We start from the raw sequence: 15892 nt of genomic DNA on the forward strand, positions 1-15892 counted from the left end.
AGTTTCCATGCACAACACACTATACATACACAACGCTTGCCACAGGAGACAAATCTCTCTTCATGATTAGGGTTTGACCTCATGACCTCACTGGGGTTTGACCTCATGACCTCACTGTGGTTTAACCTCACAACCGCACCGGGGTTTGGCCTCACTACCGTTTGACTTCACGACCTCAGACCTCATGACCTCATGACCTCACTGGGGTTTGACCTCATGACCTTGCTGTTTGTGACTTTTTTTCTTAGACAGTGTAATGTAATGATAATTCATTTTTTGATGATACACATGATGACAGACGTGTACACGTGATGAGTCTGGAATAACTACTCACATGATGAGTCTGAAATAACTACTCACGTGATGAGTCTGGAATAACCACAAACCTGATGAGTCTGGAATAACTGCACACTTGATTAGTCTGGAATAACTGCACACTTGATTAGTCTGGAATAACTACTCACGTGATGAGTCTGGAATAACTACACACCTGATGAGTCTGGAATAACTGCACACTTGGTTAGTCTGGAATAACTACTCACGTGATGAGTTAGTGAGTGTGTTCCCAGGACAGGTCTGGAAATAACTATTGCTGTTTACTGTTCAGTTGTTATACTGCTTAATTTTCAATGCCTGTGCTACATAACATATATGACATATACAGCCATATTAAAGATATACAAATATAACAGCTAAACTACAATATTGCTATGAGGCCAATGCCAGAAACACATTTCTTTTGTTTTGTGACATTGGGTGCATCTACGCGGAGACTAACGACTGTAGTATAGTATAGTATAGTATAGTATAGTATAGTGTTGTATAGTATAGCATTGTATAGTATAGTATAGCATAGTATAGTATAGTATAGTATTGTATAGTATTGTATAGTACAGTATAGTATTGTATAGTATAGTATAGTATAGTATAGTATAGTATAGTATAGTATAGTATAGCATAGCATTGTATAGTATAGTACAGTATAGTATTGTATAGTATAGTATAGGGCTGTATAGTATAGTATAGTATAGTATTGTATAGTATAGTATAGTACAGTACAAGGCTGTATAGCATAGCACAGTACAGTATAGTACAGCATAGCATAGTATAGTATAGTATTGTATAGTACAGTATAGTATGGTATATTATAGTATAGTATTGTAGAATATAGTACATTATAGTATAGTATAGTATAACATAGTATTGTATAGTATAGTATAGTATGGTATATTATAGTATGGTATATTATAGTATAGTATTGTATAGTATTGTAGAATATAGTATATTATAGTATAGTATAGTATAGTATAGAATTGTATAGTATAGTATAGTACAGTACAGTATAGTATAGTATAACATAGTATTGTATAGTACAGTACAGTATAGTACAGTACAGTGCAGTATAGTATAGTACAGCGCAGTACAGTATAGTATAGTATTGTATAGTATGATATAGTATAGTATAGTATAGTATAGTATAGTATAGTATAGTATAGTATTGTATAGTATAGTATTGTATAGTATAGTATTGTATAGTGTGGTATAGTATAGTATAGTATAGTATAGTATAGCATTGTATAGTGTGGTATAGTATAGTATAGTATAGTATAGCATTGTATAGTATAGTATAGTATAGTATAGTATAGTATAGTATAGCATTGTATAGTATAGTATAGTATAGCATTGTATAGTATAGTATAGTATAGTATAGTATAGTATAGTATAGTATAGTATAGTATAGTGTTGGGTGCTGCGTTGTTAAGGAGCCCGTAGGTCTATAACACCTAACGCGTGAATCTCTCAGCTTTAATGCACTTATAAATATGGCTTTGCTAATTATGCGAGCCCATGCCTTTATAATAAAAGTACTATTTATAATTAAAATTCGAAATATTAATGACGAGTAGTATCACAAAAACGTTTTATAGGAGTCGTCATCTTCTAATGTCAGGTTTCAAATGTAGCACCCAAAATCGTATGTCGAGAAGTTTGGCACAAGTCGAAATTAAAAAGAAAAATGCTAAACGTTCAGAAATGCTGACTATGAAAGTATCAAGACTTCGCAAAGAACCAGCGGGACGCGGGAACTTGACTGGACAATACACAGAAAACGATGACACAGCAAGCTACAGCGGAGAAAGGACGCAACGGAGCTCAAACTCGTGGCGTGGCTGACCTCTGGTGGCCAGAGGTGGTACTGCTCGGAGCCCGAGTGGCGCTCACACTGCGGGTGAATGTTATATCTGCGCATTTCTGGCCCATAATACGACAAATGACATATTGTGCTGATCACCTCGTATTTGAACAGTTTATCCCAAGCAGCTTCATAGACTCAGACACATCGATCCAGAAGCCAGCGCAGAGGCTGGCGTCCACACACACACTCTCCCGCTCAACACCTGGAACCGGTCGTCTAATCTCGCTGGGCGGGCCGGGTACGGCCTGGGCTCTGCTGCTGTTTGCCACCACTGTGTTCTTCTCCGACAGCGTGAGGAAACGGTGGGCTCTCTCACCTCACTGCGCTTTTTCTGGATGGAGCGGATCAGCTCAGTGAAGATCCTCACACTGTCCTCCACTGCTGCCTGTGCAGAGCGCTGTTAGGTGTCACGCGCCATGTACAGAGACCAGAAGGTTGTACTCTCATTCGCTTTCATTGTTATTGTATGACATGATGTGCTGTGATTGGAGGAGAGGCCTGTCTAGAGGAGAGCTGTGATTGGAGGAGAGGCCTGTCTAGAGGAGAGCTGTGATTGGAGGAGAGGTCTGTCTGATCTCCAGTATCTGCTCCAGCGGCTCTCTGCTTAGTACTCACCTTAAGAGTGTCCACAGCCTGCTGCGGCTCCTGGACCTTCTTCTCTTTCTCCTGGATTCTCTGCTGGTGTTTCCTCCTGTAGCTCAAAAACAGAACATTTAACTGGTTTTAAATTATAGGCCACAGGGTGACAGGGTTAAGATTTTTTCTTTTTTAAGGTAAATTAGACCTGGGTATCTGGATATTGTATGTTATCTGGGTACTGTATGTCACGCCCTGGTCAGCACCAAGCTGCCCACTTCTGCAACCACTGATTCCAAGTCATGACCCACCAATCACAATCACCCATCACACTCCGCAATTACACTCGTTTGTTACAAATGAGTATGCACGCATTTATACTATTAATTACAAAAAAAAACCCTTCCTTTTCCTGAATTCAAAACTTGGATTTAAAAAAAATCTGATTAATGTAACTAATTCAAAATGGCTAATAGATTTTGCATGAAATTCTTCAAAAAGAGATCTCATCTGTTTCCCACTCCTTTCTGCTGCAATCGAGACTGTGTTGTGGTCTCTGTGTTCGTCCATCGTGCACGGATAACAAGCCAAGCTTTGTTTGGTGCGTCAGAAGATCTCGAGCAGATCTTCTCCTGGAGTCAGGAGGAGGTGTTTTACCAGCTTGTGCCATTTCAAAGGAGTAACGACGGGGTGAGGTATGAGCTGCGTTTCGCAGACAGTCACCAGACACGCCAGACAGGGCGTGACGGCTTGGTGTTTTCTCTCGGTGCAGAAGTCGCACTCCACATCACCGGGTCCGGCGTAGCGGTGAGCTGAGAAGCAGGGGCAGAGCTCGGGTGGTCTTCACTTTCTCCATTCCTTCAGCCAGCATGTGGTTCCTGCGTAGTTCAGGCCTTGGACTGAAGGTCTCTCCGCACTGTGGGCAGCTGTTGACTTCCGTCTGACCGACGTGATGCCAGCACACCTCGATGCACCCCAGACTGAAACTGTTTCCGCAGCAGATAGTGACTGGATCCCTCAGCAGATCCAGACAGACCGGACAGCTGAACTGGTCCTGATCTACAGTGATACCGGCCTCCACTCCGAGGTCGGAGATTGCGGGAGAACGGTGCAAAACGGGCAGCAACTCGAGCATGTGCGCGATTTATCTGATGAAGCGTTTGTAAAAAATCTCCGTTTTCAATGCAATAATAAACAAGAAATTTAACATAAGGTTTTTTTATTATTATTTACGACACGTCTATTGTACTATTCTTTCCGACTACATTTGTACTTTTTTTCAGACGTATTCATCTTTTTTATGCAGTCAATGATCAGAAACGGACTGACATCACTACACCACCCAACTGCAAATGTGCTTGTGTGTGTGTGTGTGTGTGTGTGTGTGTGTGTGTGAGTGTGTGCATGTTTCGCTTTATTATTCCCTGTATAGTGTACTTTTAGGAAGATAAAATGACACATAGACACATCGGTACATTTATAACACAGTTATAATCATATAACTGGATAACGCGAGTGAGGATAATGAATTTGGTCGCTACGGCAAATAAAGACGTGCATATCTTATGGGCTTAACAAAGCCGTCATTTTAGAAGTCGTAGACATCGCGGTGCTTGTTACCCGCACGTGAGTGGAAACTGCAGTCAAAGTTCATTCCTGGTGACCTTTGACATGTAATGACAGACTCTGTGTTTTAATGTTAGTGACAGACTCTGTATTTCAGGTGTATTTCAGACCGATGTGAGACAGAACCCATGTCAGGACGACGGCTGGCTTTTGAAACATGCACTCAGCAAAAAATGTACTCAAACCAAGGACCACAACACAGACCTGTAATTTCTTTTAATTTAATGGACTTTCATGTTCACAAATATGAGAAGCTAATATGCTAATATCGAAACTGTTACAGAAAGACGCATACGATAACACATACTGTTAAGGCATACAGTAATCTAGCTACAGTGAGGAACCTCGTCAAAGCCCTGTCACAGTGCCTCTGAGTAACAGTAGGAACAAACGTTTAGACTTTTTTTCTGTAAAATACGAGGGATTCTCATCTTTGGGACACCTGAAGAGGTCTCACATGAGAGCGCAGGGGGGCTCTTACAGTGGTTTTAATGGTTCCACTTTAAACGTCTCGTTGGCTGCTGGGAACTGGTCCTCTAGCATGTCGTCAACGGCGTTTAGGATGTGACGGATGGCATCCAGGAGCAGGATGTCCACGTTGCAGGTCACGGAATGCTCCGAGGTGTAGTTCTTCACAGGCATGACGGAGGACACCGGCATCTGAACCAGCTCGGCGGCCTTCTCGATCTGTATGAAGGAGGCACGGAATCAAACATGCTTCCAGAGACGTTGGACAGTGGCAGGTTGGTGGTGGTGGGGGGGGCGTTCCATGCCCGGCATACCGTCTCCTGCAGAGTCCGGCTGGAGTAGACGTACTTCACGTCCTCGTGTACCGCGTGGCACACCTCGTCTATATGAGTCAGCAGAATCAACTGAGGAACACCTGAATACGGCAACATCTGTAAGCACGGTTATGTACGGCAACATCTGCAAGCACGGTTATGAACTTTCATGCAAAAGGACCAATGCCAAATGCTGTTGAGCTCAAAATATTTGCTCAAAATATGTGAGCGGATGTGAATTTCTCTAATGGGCTCTGAAACTGTCCAAAATAACAACAGAAGTAAAGTATTCAGGTGATTCTAACAGTAGCAAAACTAGGAAACTACTTAAAAAAACCCCAGATATTTAGCTGACTACAATTATTCACAGCCTGCTATGACAAGCACAACGTCTCTCTTCTCTCTGTACACATGAAGGTGCTCACACAGGTCCGAGACCTCGCAGTGGAGCTCCCGGAGGGCGGAGCCCAGGCTGTCGGGGTACGACCCCACCTCGGAGGCACTGAGCACGAAGAGGATGCAGTGGACCTGCTCCTTCAGGGAGGGCGCAGCCCTGTAGCCTTTCACCTTGTCACTGATGGGAGCTTCACTCTGGAACTGCAGCAAAAACAACCACGGCAACTTTGAAAACCATGTTTCCAGCCAGGTCACGCTTAGGTCCGCGGGAACCGGAAAGTTCTAGAAACCAGCGGTAACGCGGCCGCAGACGAGATGCTACCTTCGCATCTGGTCTGATGACGTAAACTCACGATGGCTCAGACTGGTTCAGACTAAACGCTCATGAACGTAACAGTTCAAATTCCGCTGGGTGAACAAACCTGCCGCTGGTGTCCATGGACTATAATTCCTTGTAGGGTTTATTTTAATTTCTCGATTTAGCATTCCTATCCCAGACACAGACTGAAGTGAAGGTTTTCCCTTTGACACACCTTGTATCCCTCTGGAACGTGGCCTTTAACGACAGCGAGGGCATCACTAAGGCAGAGACCGACCGAGCACCCGTCTCCTACAGACATTGCGTCACACAAGCTCAGAGCCGTGGGGCAGCCTCCTTTCTCCGCCCGGATCTCGTACGACATCAGCTGGGTAGAGAGAAAACACGGGGGCAGCAAGGGACGAGAAGGGAAGACAGGTTTGCTCTTAACGTTTATTGTCAAAATCCAAATTTTGAGGTTAGGGTTTATGTAAAGGATAAAACTCTGTTTTTGTCTCACCGGGTATGCAAATCACAATATTCCAGCACTCAAACAACAAACAAACATATAAAACAAAACAAGACAAAGCAAACATGTTTTTGTTTTTATGGTGTTTGTCAAATACTTAGATTTAGGGTTCCAGACACAAAAATATATCCTAAATTCCTTTATGAGTACATCCCTCCCCTTTAAGTGTCTTTGAAAACTTCACGGTAGGGGTGAGCGGGTGCGGAGGCGGGGCATTATGAGTGACAAGTGTGGCAGGAGAGACTGGCCAAAGGAGTATGTCAGCATTAGCCACCACACAGATTAGCCACCACACATAGCCATCACACAGATTAGCCATCACACAGATTAGCCACCACACAGATTAGCCTTCACACAGATCAGCCACCACACATATTAGCCTTCACACAGATTAGCCACCACACAGATTAGCCATCACACAGATTAGCCACCACACATAGCCATCACACAGATTAGCCACCACACAGATTAGCCACCACACATAGCCATCACACAGATTAGCCACCACACAGATTAGCCACCACACATATTAGCCTTCACACAGATTAGCCACCACACAGATTAGCCACCACACATAGCCATCACACAGATTAGCCACCACACAGATTAGCCACCACACATAGCCATCACACAGATTAGCCACCACACAGATTAGCCACCACACATAGCCATCACACATATTAGCCTTCACACAGATTAGCCACCACACAGATTAGCCACCACACAGATTAGCTACCACACATATCCATCACACAAATTAGCCACCACACAGATTATCCACCACACAGATTAGCCACCACACATATTAGCCACCACACAGATTAGCCACCACACATATTAGCCACCACACAGATTAGCCACCACACATAGCCATCACACAAATTAGCCACCACACAGATTATCCACCACACAGATTAGCCACCACACAGATTATCCACCACACAGATTAGCCACCACACATATTAGCCACCACACAGATTAGCCACCACACATAGCCATCACACAAATTAGCCACCACACAGATTATCCACCACACAGATTAGCCACCACACATAGCCATCACACAGATTAGCCACCACACATATTAGCCATCACACAGATTAGCCACCACACAGATTAGCCTTCACACAGATTAGCCACTACGCAGATTAGCTTTGTGCTAAGAAGGGATAACGATCGTAGCTCTAACATTCGTTGATCATTCACATAACAGTTTCACGATAGATGGGTCTTTTGAAGTGAAAGAATCCCCCCCTCCGACAGTGATGATCTGAACCACAGCTGACAACTGAAAGGTTAGGCCTGATTTATACGCAACAGAGGGCTGTTCCACTATGTCATCATAGATCCGGGGATGTGGCTACAGTTTCCACGGAGAATCCACAGACTGCAGATTCCAAAATCCCTGGAGTTTCCAGGTTCTAGGGAAATACAAACTGCAATTGGCCAGTAAAATGTTGTTTATTAATCCGGTACTTTTTTGGCTGGACAAACTACAAAAAATAAAATTTTACCAAAATATACAATCAGATTTGTGTGCGAATGTATTTAAAACTCAAATATTTACATTTTGATTTCGAATATTTGACATTTTCACATTCCTGGCTTACTCTCTTGGTGAATCCACCTGCCGCTTTGCCTATGATGGGCAGGTGAACGACACGGTTGTACATGATAGAGCGTGCGGAGACCACAAAGCTGGATTTTCCCGCTCCCGCCGGACCGAGCAGCAGGACCCGGATACGTGGCAAGTCTTTGTCCAGGGCTTGGAAGGACACCACGCCCCTCATGAGGTCATCTCGGGCACTGTCCGGCAAAACAGAAACGAACGGATCGTCACCTCTTGTGTCTACGTGTATGTCTAAAACCATCCACTTCTACTGATCTGAAGCCAAGCTTTCAGAAAAGGCTCAATACATAAACAAACAGTTTTAGAGTTTTGTTTTCCCCAGTTCATCGGGGCTGCCGTTCTTCTCGTGGCATCCTGTTTTCCCTTTTTTCCACGCTCGGAATGGTCTTTTGTTTCTCCTGCCGTTGGGTTTTTACTTGTCTTGTTTTACCTGGTCTAAGATCTAACTGTTCTGCACATTAGCCACCACACAGATTAGCCACCACACATATTAGCCTTCACACAGATTAGCCACCACACAGATTAGCCACCACACATAGCCATCACACAGATTAGCCACCACACAGATTAGCCACCACACATAGCCATCACACAGATTAGCCACCACACAGATTAGCCACCACACATAGCCATCACACATATTAGCCTTCACACAGATTAGCCACCACACAGATTAGCCACCACACAGATTAGCTACCACACATATCCATCACACAAATTAGCCACCACACAGATTATCCACCACACAGATTAGCCACCACACATATTAGCCACCACACAGATTAGCCACCACACATATTAGCCACCACACAGATTAGCCACCACACATAGCCATCACACAAATTAGCCACCACACAGATTATCCACCACACAGATTAGCCACCACACAGATTATCCACCACACAGATTAGCCACCACACATATTAGCCACCACACAGATTAGCCACCACACATAGCCATCACACAAATTAGCCACCACACAGATTATCCACCACACAGATTAGCCACCACACATAGCCATCACACAGATTAGCCACCACACATATTAGCCATCACACAGATTAGCCACCACACAGATTAGCCTTCACACAGATTAGCCACTACGCAGATTAGCTTTGTGCTAAGAAGGGATAACGATCGTAGCTCTAACATTCGTTGATCATTCACATAACAGTTTCACGATAGATGGGTCTTTTGAAGTGAAAGAATCCCCCCCTCCGACAGTGATGATCTGAACCACAGCTGACAACTGAAAGGTTAGGCCTGATTTATACGCAACAGAGGGCTGTTCCACTATGTCATCATAGATCCGGGGATGTGGCTACAGTTTCCACGGAGAATCCACAGACTGCAGATTCCAAAATCCCTGGAGTTTCCAGGTTCTAGGGAAATACAAACTGCAATTGGCCAGTAAAATGTTGTTTATTAATCCGGTACTTTTTTGGCTGGACAAACTACAAAAAATAAAATTTTACCAAAATATACAATCAGATTTGTGTGCGAATGTATTTAAAACTCAAATATTTACATTTTGATTTCGAATATTTGACATTTTCACATTCCTGGCTTACTCTCTTGGTGAATCCACCTGCCGCTTTGCCTATGATGGGCAGGTGAACGACACGGTTGTACATGATAGAGCGTGCGGAGACCACAAAGCTGGATTTTCCCGCTCCCGCCGGACCGAGCAGCAGGACCCGGATACGTGGCAAGTCTTTGTCCAGGGCTTGGAAGGACACCACGCCCCTCATGAGGTCATCTCGGGCACTGTCCGGCAAAACAGAAACGAACGGATCGTCACCTCTTGTGTCTACGTGTATGTCTAAAACCATCCACTTCTACTGATCTGAAGCCAAGCTTTCAGAAAAGGCTCAATACATAAACAAACAGTTTTAGAGTTTTGTTTTCCCCAGTTCATCGGGGCTGCCGTTCTTCTCGTGGCATCCTGTTTTCCCTTTTTTCCACGCTCGGAATGGTCTTTTGTTTCTCCTGCCGTTGGGTTTTTACTTGTCTTGTTTTACCTGGTCTAAGATCTAACTGTTCTGCACATGGAGCTGCCATAGAGCGTGGTAGCTCACCCAGTAGAGTATCATTGCCATTACCTAGCTGACCTGTGTTCAAGCACCATTACAGGCTCAACACAAGCACCGCAATGTTTAAAGGCATCAATGCACTCAAGGTATGTTTTATAATGGTGACTGGCTAAATTACTTCTGCTCATATGCTGGCTGAGGAGACTTTTGCGAAGCTGGACATTTCCGGTTCACCTTAAATAATTCCTGCCCTTATAAAATGACTATGAGCATCTGTTTTGTTGTTGAAAATTGATTTGCGTCAGCCTGCATTGGTAATTCGAGGATGACCAAAGAGCGCCCTCTATAGGCGAATTAACATTTTGGTCAATGAGCTATGAGGGGGTAATATAAATCATGTGTTGTTCTGAAACCGCTATCTACAGCCTATACCGCTATAATACAGCCTTTTTGTGTTTCTGCGCTACGCTTACCTTGCAGTCCATGACAAATGCCTCCAATCGTTGGGTAGCAAGTGTCCAAGATCTAAAAAAACAAATACAAGTGAATCTCTTGCACACACACACACACACACACACACACACACACACACACACACACACACACACACACACACACACACACACACACACACACACACACACACACTATTCGGAACTTGCCGTGAACTCGGTGCAGTTCGACTTCACAAGGTTGACTGTTTTTCGTGGGCCAGCCAGTCGAAGTGTAAACGCAGTCGCGGGCGCAGAAGCTTACGTGGCGCAAATCATAACGAATCATTTTGATGGAGTCTCCAAACTGCCAGAGATTAGCCTCATATGAGACAACGGAAGCCTTGGAGGGCTCCAGCACTGGATATTTCGTTGCCCCGTTTTCGCTCACATCAAATAAGAACGCGTCATTGTCCGACGTTAGCGCAGATAAAGCCTCGCTCAAATAAACCCCTCTTACAGGGCCCGAGGCCAAATATATTATAATTACGCATTTGCCTTCACCACCGAGTTTATTTAGGAGCGTGTTATACTCGTATCCGTGAAATCGCCCCTTGTAAAGAAGACCGAGTTTCACGGGTTTGGGAAAGAGATTTAGGAGCTGCGCCTCGCTCCGCCGGTCCAGTTGCGACATGTTCCTGGAAAGTTGTCGATCTCTTTACGAACCGGACACCTAACGCGTAAAAACGCCCGTTACCGCGCCGCGATGGTTCACGACTGCACGACTGAGTAACGAGGGGGTTAACGGGACAGCCCAGCCTAGGTCTGGCTATCCGAAACCTAACGGCGCACTTACGGTTCCGCGAAATGGAAACTTAACTGGTGTTGCGACTGCGACATCTCCAACCGGTAACGCAGAAATCACTCAAAAATCAAACGTTTGAGAACTAAGACGGCGCCAGGGAACGGACTGACGCACTTTTCGTTTTTGCTAAATTATTTTTAATGGCGTTCAAGCAAGATCGAGCATCTTTACGCAGCATCTATGCCACAAAATGAACATTTTTTAACTTTGTTTCCAGTGCCGAGCGTTTCTGCGTTACATCTTATCCCGCAATAAACTGATACAAATACGATTAATTTAGTATTGTTCTGTGTTGCTGCATCCAGTTAAATATTATTATAATATTATTAGTGAAAACAGGCTGTCAAACGTGAAAAAATATTTGTCCAAAAATCTAATAGCAAATAACAGAATAACATTTATTGACATGGCATCTGCAGTACATTTGTTATGAACTGTGGCTAAAAATGAAAAAAAATCGTTTTTCTAAATGTTCCCTCATATCAGCTCTATTACCAAAAAAAACCCAACACCAGATTATGTGTTGGTGGACGAGACCATATCCCAAATGAATACTTATCACACCTTTACACTTTTAAAACCTATCTTTATTTCAATCTGATTTATGTGTTTGCACAGAGAGAGAGAGAGAGAGAGAGAGAGAGAGAGAGACAGAGACAGAGAGGTGAGCTTAATGAGATTTTTACAGTCACATCCAAGAACCGTGGTAGCCGATTAATTTTGTTCAAGAAATAGCTGATTTCATGCAGCTTCTGGCAAAAAGACCATGCTTATTTGTGAAACAATTGTTTATTAATACATAAATCCATCACTATGCTGCTCTTCGATGTGGGGTACAGGGTCTTCACTGGGAAACTCCATGATGGGACCAGGGAAGTGGTCTTCGAGGGCGTCGTCCACAGCCTGTAGGACGCTGTTGACTACACTGAGAAGCAGGATGTCAGCGTTGCACTCCACTGACAGCTGGGAAATGTAGTTCTTCACCGGAAACACGAAAGACAACGGCAGCCCCACCAGCTCTGCTGCGGTCTGCATCTGTGCGGAGACCAGACACAGAGAGAGGCACATTCTGATTGATTAATGCTCCTTAACTTAATTACTTAAGTAACCAATTAATTACAAATGAGTCAGAATCAATCAGCTTAACGTACTGAGCAAACTGATAATATTTACGACATTTACACGTCTGTGTCGAGATTAAAGCCGTCAACAGAATTCGGCACCGTGCTCATTTGTTTCCACTGAAATATAACGAAGGATTTTAATTTGAACGCCAACACCAGCAGAGCTGGTACCTTTTCCTGCAGAGATCGGCTGGAGTAGACGTACTTCACGTCTTCCTTGGCTATAGGGCACACCTGGTCTACGTGAGTCAGCAAAATCAACTGAGGCACACCTGAACAAAAACAATGCCAACAAAACAACGTTAAATCCAGCCTGTTACTCAGACCCCCTTCTGAACAAGAATCCTAACTTGCCAACCATTTATCACATAATCATAAACATAATAGTTATAATAATTAATTCTAATTATAATCGATTCATTCTAATTATAATAATTCTAAGAATGATTATTGTAATTGACTAATTCTAATTCTAATCATAATCAGATCATTATAATAATTTACTGTTTGTCACTTTCAGCCCTCCCTGGCGCCGCGGTTCCCACAGCAACGCCACTATGTTTGTTTAGTTCCTAGTACTGGTTTCTTTTGGTTCCGCCCCAGAGTTAGTTATTGCTGTCAGCCGTGGCTCATTAGTCTTTCTATTACCCCGTGTGCGGGTTCGGTTGTTGTGAAGTCTGGTATGTATCGGAGCAGTTGTTTTATCCTTGTGTGTATCTCTTGGTTCTTTGGATTTCTGCCTTATTTTGGATTACTGACTTTGCCTGTTTCTGTTCACCTTGCCTTTTTGGATTTTCTACTCTGGCTCGTGTTCTCTGGTTTACAACTGCGGAATACCTCTGTTGTCTTAATAAACTGCGTTCACCTTACTGCGCTCCGGGCGAATTGTGAGTGAGTTCATTAATGGTAGTAGGTATCGAGTGACTTGCTGTGGCCAGACCCCTTCGTGGATTAAAGATTTTTGCCTGGCAATTGAGCTGAAAGTCCAGGATAACCTCTCACCCAGGTCAGAGACAGCGGTGCGGAGTTCCCGGAGGGCGGAGCAAAGGCTTTCGGGGTACGACTCCACCTTGGAGGCATCGAGGACGAAGAGGACGCAGTGGACCCGGTCGTTCAGGGAGGGCTCGGCCCTGTAACCGCTCGTCACGTCAGTGATTGGAGCTTCGCTCTGGAACTACAGCAAAACAACCGGTCACACGTACGGCGTAATCAGCGCGAAGGGCGCTGAACTGTCAAACCCGCTCTGCGCAAAGCGCTCCGCGGACGTCTAACCCGCGACCCGTTTCGTTTTTCACCACATCCATCCACGAAGCGGTGCACGTGTGATTCGCGGAATTAACGTGGCAAGCATGTGCAGCGCCCGAACCGAACACCTTGTATCCTTCTGGAACGTGGCCTCGGACGACGGCGAGGGCGTCGGACAGGGTGAGATCTTTAGAGCCTTCCTCCCCTACCCCCATCGCGTCGCACAGACTCAGAGCAGTGGGGCGGCCTCGCTTCTTGGCCCGGATGTCATACGACGTCAGCTGGTGAGAGAAAAGTTGGGGGGGGGGGAGGTCAAGATTATTCTACTTCAGAAGCCGGTCGAATACCTTTCGGAGTGAAACGAAACGGCAGAAGCAAACAAAAGTAGGTATTTAATTCCTATAGTTTGAAATCTAAGGACCGCGACAGAAACGCTCTGGCTGACGTCTGTCCGCCGTATGGGTGCGTGCCGAGTGTCGGCCAGGACGCCAAACGCTGCCATCACCTTTTGGGTGAAGGCGGTCTCTGCGCTGCCGATGATGGGCAGGTGCACGGTGCGCCCGTACATGGTGGAGCGGATGGAGTTGACCAGGCTGGACTTCCCAGAACCCACTGGGCCCAGGAGCAGAGCCTTCACGCGCGACAGCGACTCCAGCTTCAGCTCGCAAGAGACGAGCTGCTTCCTGAGGTCATCCCTGGTTCTAAACAACGCGGAGAGACATTTTAACCAGTGAAAGCAGTTTAACATACATACATACATGTTAGCCCGCCTACAGGCAAAGATTCATATAGCCAGTGTGTGTGTGTGTGTATATATGTATATGTATATATGTATATATCAGTGTACATCCATCACAACCCACTTTATTAGAAACACCTTCTTTGCCTCTAGACTCACCGATCACCTCTTATTAAGCACACTTAGCGTAAAGGCACTTTTTTAGGTGTATAATTACAATTATTATTTTATTTATTTAAGATTTACTTCTCCGTCCAGTCCACTTCTCTCCAAGGGATGGCCAGGACATCTTCCAGTTCTAAAACAAACACGCGCACCATTAGCACCGTGACGCAACCACATCCTCTCCGGTTATCTTCACGCACGCGTCGGAGACCAACCTTGAACGCGGTGCAGCTCCACGTGCACGGCGAGTTGCTTTTCCTCGCACCACCCGGTACCGTAGGTCGCGTCCGCGCCGAAGTTCGCGCACCACCGGAGCTTCTCCGAGTGGATGTGCAAGCAGCTCCCGAACTGCACGGTGTCTCGCGACGCGGAGATGCCCGGGGCGCTGCCGATCGCCACCGCTTTGGCGGCGTCCAGCACGCGAAAGCGCCTCGCGGCGTCCTCGTTTATTTCGAACACGAACGCGTGCTCGTCCGCGTACTCGTTCCGGTAATTCAGGGACTTGGTCGTGTAGCCCCCCCTGACCGAGCCGGACGGTAGGAACAGCGCGAGGATGTACGCTCCGCCGTCGAACTTGGAGAGCAGCGTCGGCACGTCGGCTCTGTGCACACTGCTCGTGTAGAGGAGATGCAAGCGCACGGGTTTGGAGAAAAAATCCCGCAATCTCTTTTCTCTCTCGTCGTTTAGTGATGAGACGACAGACGCCATTTCATCCGCCGGGGAAAGTTAGGTGGCTAGTTTTTGGACAAAGCACACTCGAGACTGGCTTGTCGGGAAACCGAAACTAAAGCAGTCGTGCTCGCGAGAATAACGGGAAGGGGGTTTCGTTTCTGATTCTATTATGCACGCACGCACACACACACACACACACACACACACACACACACACACACACACACACACACACGCGTGTGTAATGTTTAGTTACTACTTAATTAGGAACTCCATTATGCAAATTAGCTCACAGACTTTCACAGACTTCTGTTAGTTGATGATTTTCCAGGAGCAGTCTGGAAACGCAGAATTCCAGACTGTATAGCCCTTCTGTTGGCCATCACAGACATGACCACGCCCGACTGCATCTGTGATAGAGCATCTGTGGATGTTAAGTTGGTGTTTGGGTGCATTTGGGTGGCTAGTCACTTTTGACACATAATTCTGACATGTGACACAGCATCACTCTTACACGTGACAGAACATAGCTCTGACATATGTGACACAGAAAAGTTCTGACAAATGACACAACATAGCTCTAA

At 45.2% G+C, this 15892-nt stretch overlaps 2 protein-coding genes across 2 annotated transcripts; both read right to left on the reverse strand.

Annotated features, from left to right (window-relative positions):
• Positions 1 to 4614: 4614 nt before the first annotated feature.
• Positions 4615 to 15429, reverse strand: LOC113568508. Its single transcript, XM_026996714.2, has 14 exons — positions 14852 to 15429; positions 14718 to 14769; positions 14238 to 14433; positions 13861 to 14013; positions 13490 to 13661; positions 12659 to 12759; positions 12160 to 12398; positions 9606 to 9801; positions 9472 to 9488; positions 8015 to 8210; positions 6111 to 6263; positions 5607 to 5778; positions 5182 to 5282; positions 4615 to 5086 (listed from the first exon to the last, which is right to left on the reverse strand). The coding sequence occupies exons 1-14, from the start codon at positions 15342 to 15344 to the stop codon at positions 4877 to 4879; spliced, it is 2451 nt and encodes an 816-aa protein (XP_026852515.2). The 5' UTR covers positions 15345 to 15429; the 3' UTR covers positions 4615 to 4876.
• On the reverse strand, positions 9046 to 11615 carry LOC118241909 (interferon-induced protein 44-like). The gene is made up of 3 exons (XM_035529423.1): positions 10730 to 11615; positions 10541 to 10592; positions 9046 to 9801 (listed from the first exon to the last, which is right to left on the reverse strand). The coding sequence occupies exons 1-3, from the start codon at positions 11190 to 11192 to the stop codon at positions 9522 to 9524; spliced, it is 795 nt and encodes a 264-aa protein (XP_035385316.1). The 5' UTR covers positions 11193 to 11615; the 3' UTR covers positions 9046 to 9521.
• Positions 15430 to 15892: the final 463 nt, after the last annotated feature.

The sequence above is a fragment of the Electrophorus electricus genome, chromosome 8, assembly GCF_013358815.1.
Source record: "Electrophorus electricus isolate fEleEle1 chromosome 8, fEleEle1.pri, whole genome shotgun sequence".
Classification (NCBI taxonomy): domain Eukaryota; kingdom Metazoa; phylum Chordata; class Actinopteri; order Gymnotiformes; family Gymnotidae; genus Electrophorus; species Electrophorus electricus.

What these genes read in the sequence shown, in the direction of transcription:
- LOC113568508 (XM_026996714.2), bottom strand. Translation starts at nt 15,344, where the DNA reads ATGGCGTCTGTCGTCTCATCACTAAACGACGAGAGAGAAAAGAGATTG. An exon ending in CAGGTGGATTCACCAAGAGA is followed by an intron (nt 6,264 to 8,014) that starts GTAAGCCAGGAA and finishes CTCTCTACCCAG; the next exon opens with CTGATGTCGTACGAGATCCG. An exon ending in GCCGGACTCTGCAGGAGACG is followed by an intron (nt 5,087 to 5,181) that starts GTATGCCGGGCA and finishes TCCTTCATACAG; the next exon opens with ATCGAGAAGGCCGCCGAGCT.
- LOC118241909 (XM_035529423.1), bottom strand. Translation starts at nt 11,192, where the DNA reads ATGTCGCAACTGGACCGGCGGAGCGAGGCGCAGCTCCTAAATCTCTTT. An exon ending in CGAACTGCACCGAGTTCACG is followed by an intron (nt 10,593 to 10,729) that starts GCAAGTTCCGAA and finishes TTGTTTTTTTAG; the next exon opens with ATCTTGGACACTTGCTACCC. An exon ending in CATTTGTCATGGACTGCAAG is followed by an intron (nt 9,802 to 10,540) that starts GTAAGCGTAGCG and finishes TTTGCCGGACAG; the next exon opens with TGCCCGAGATGACCTCATGA.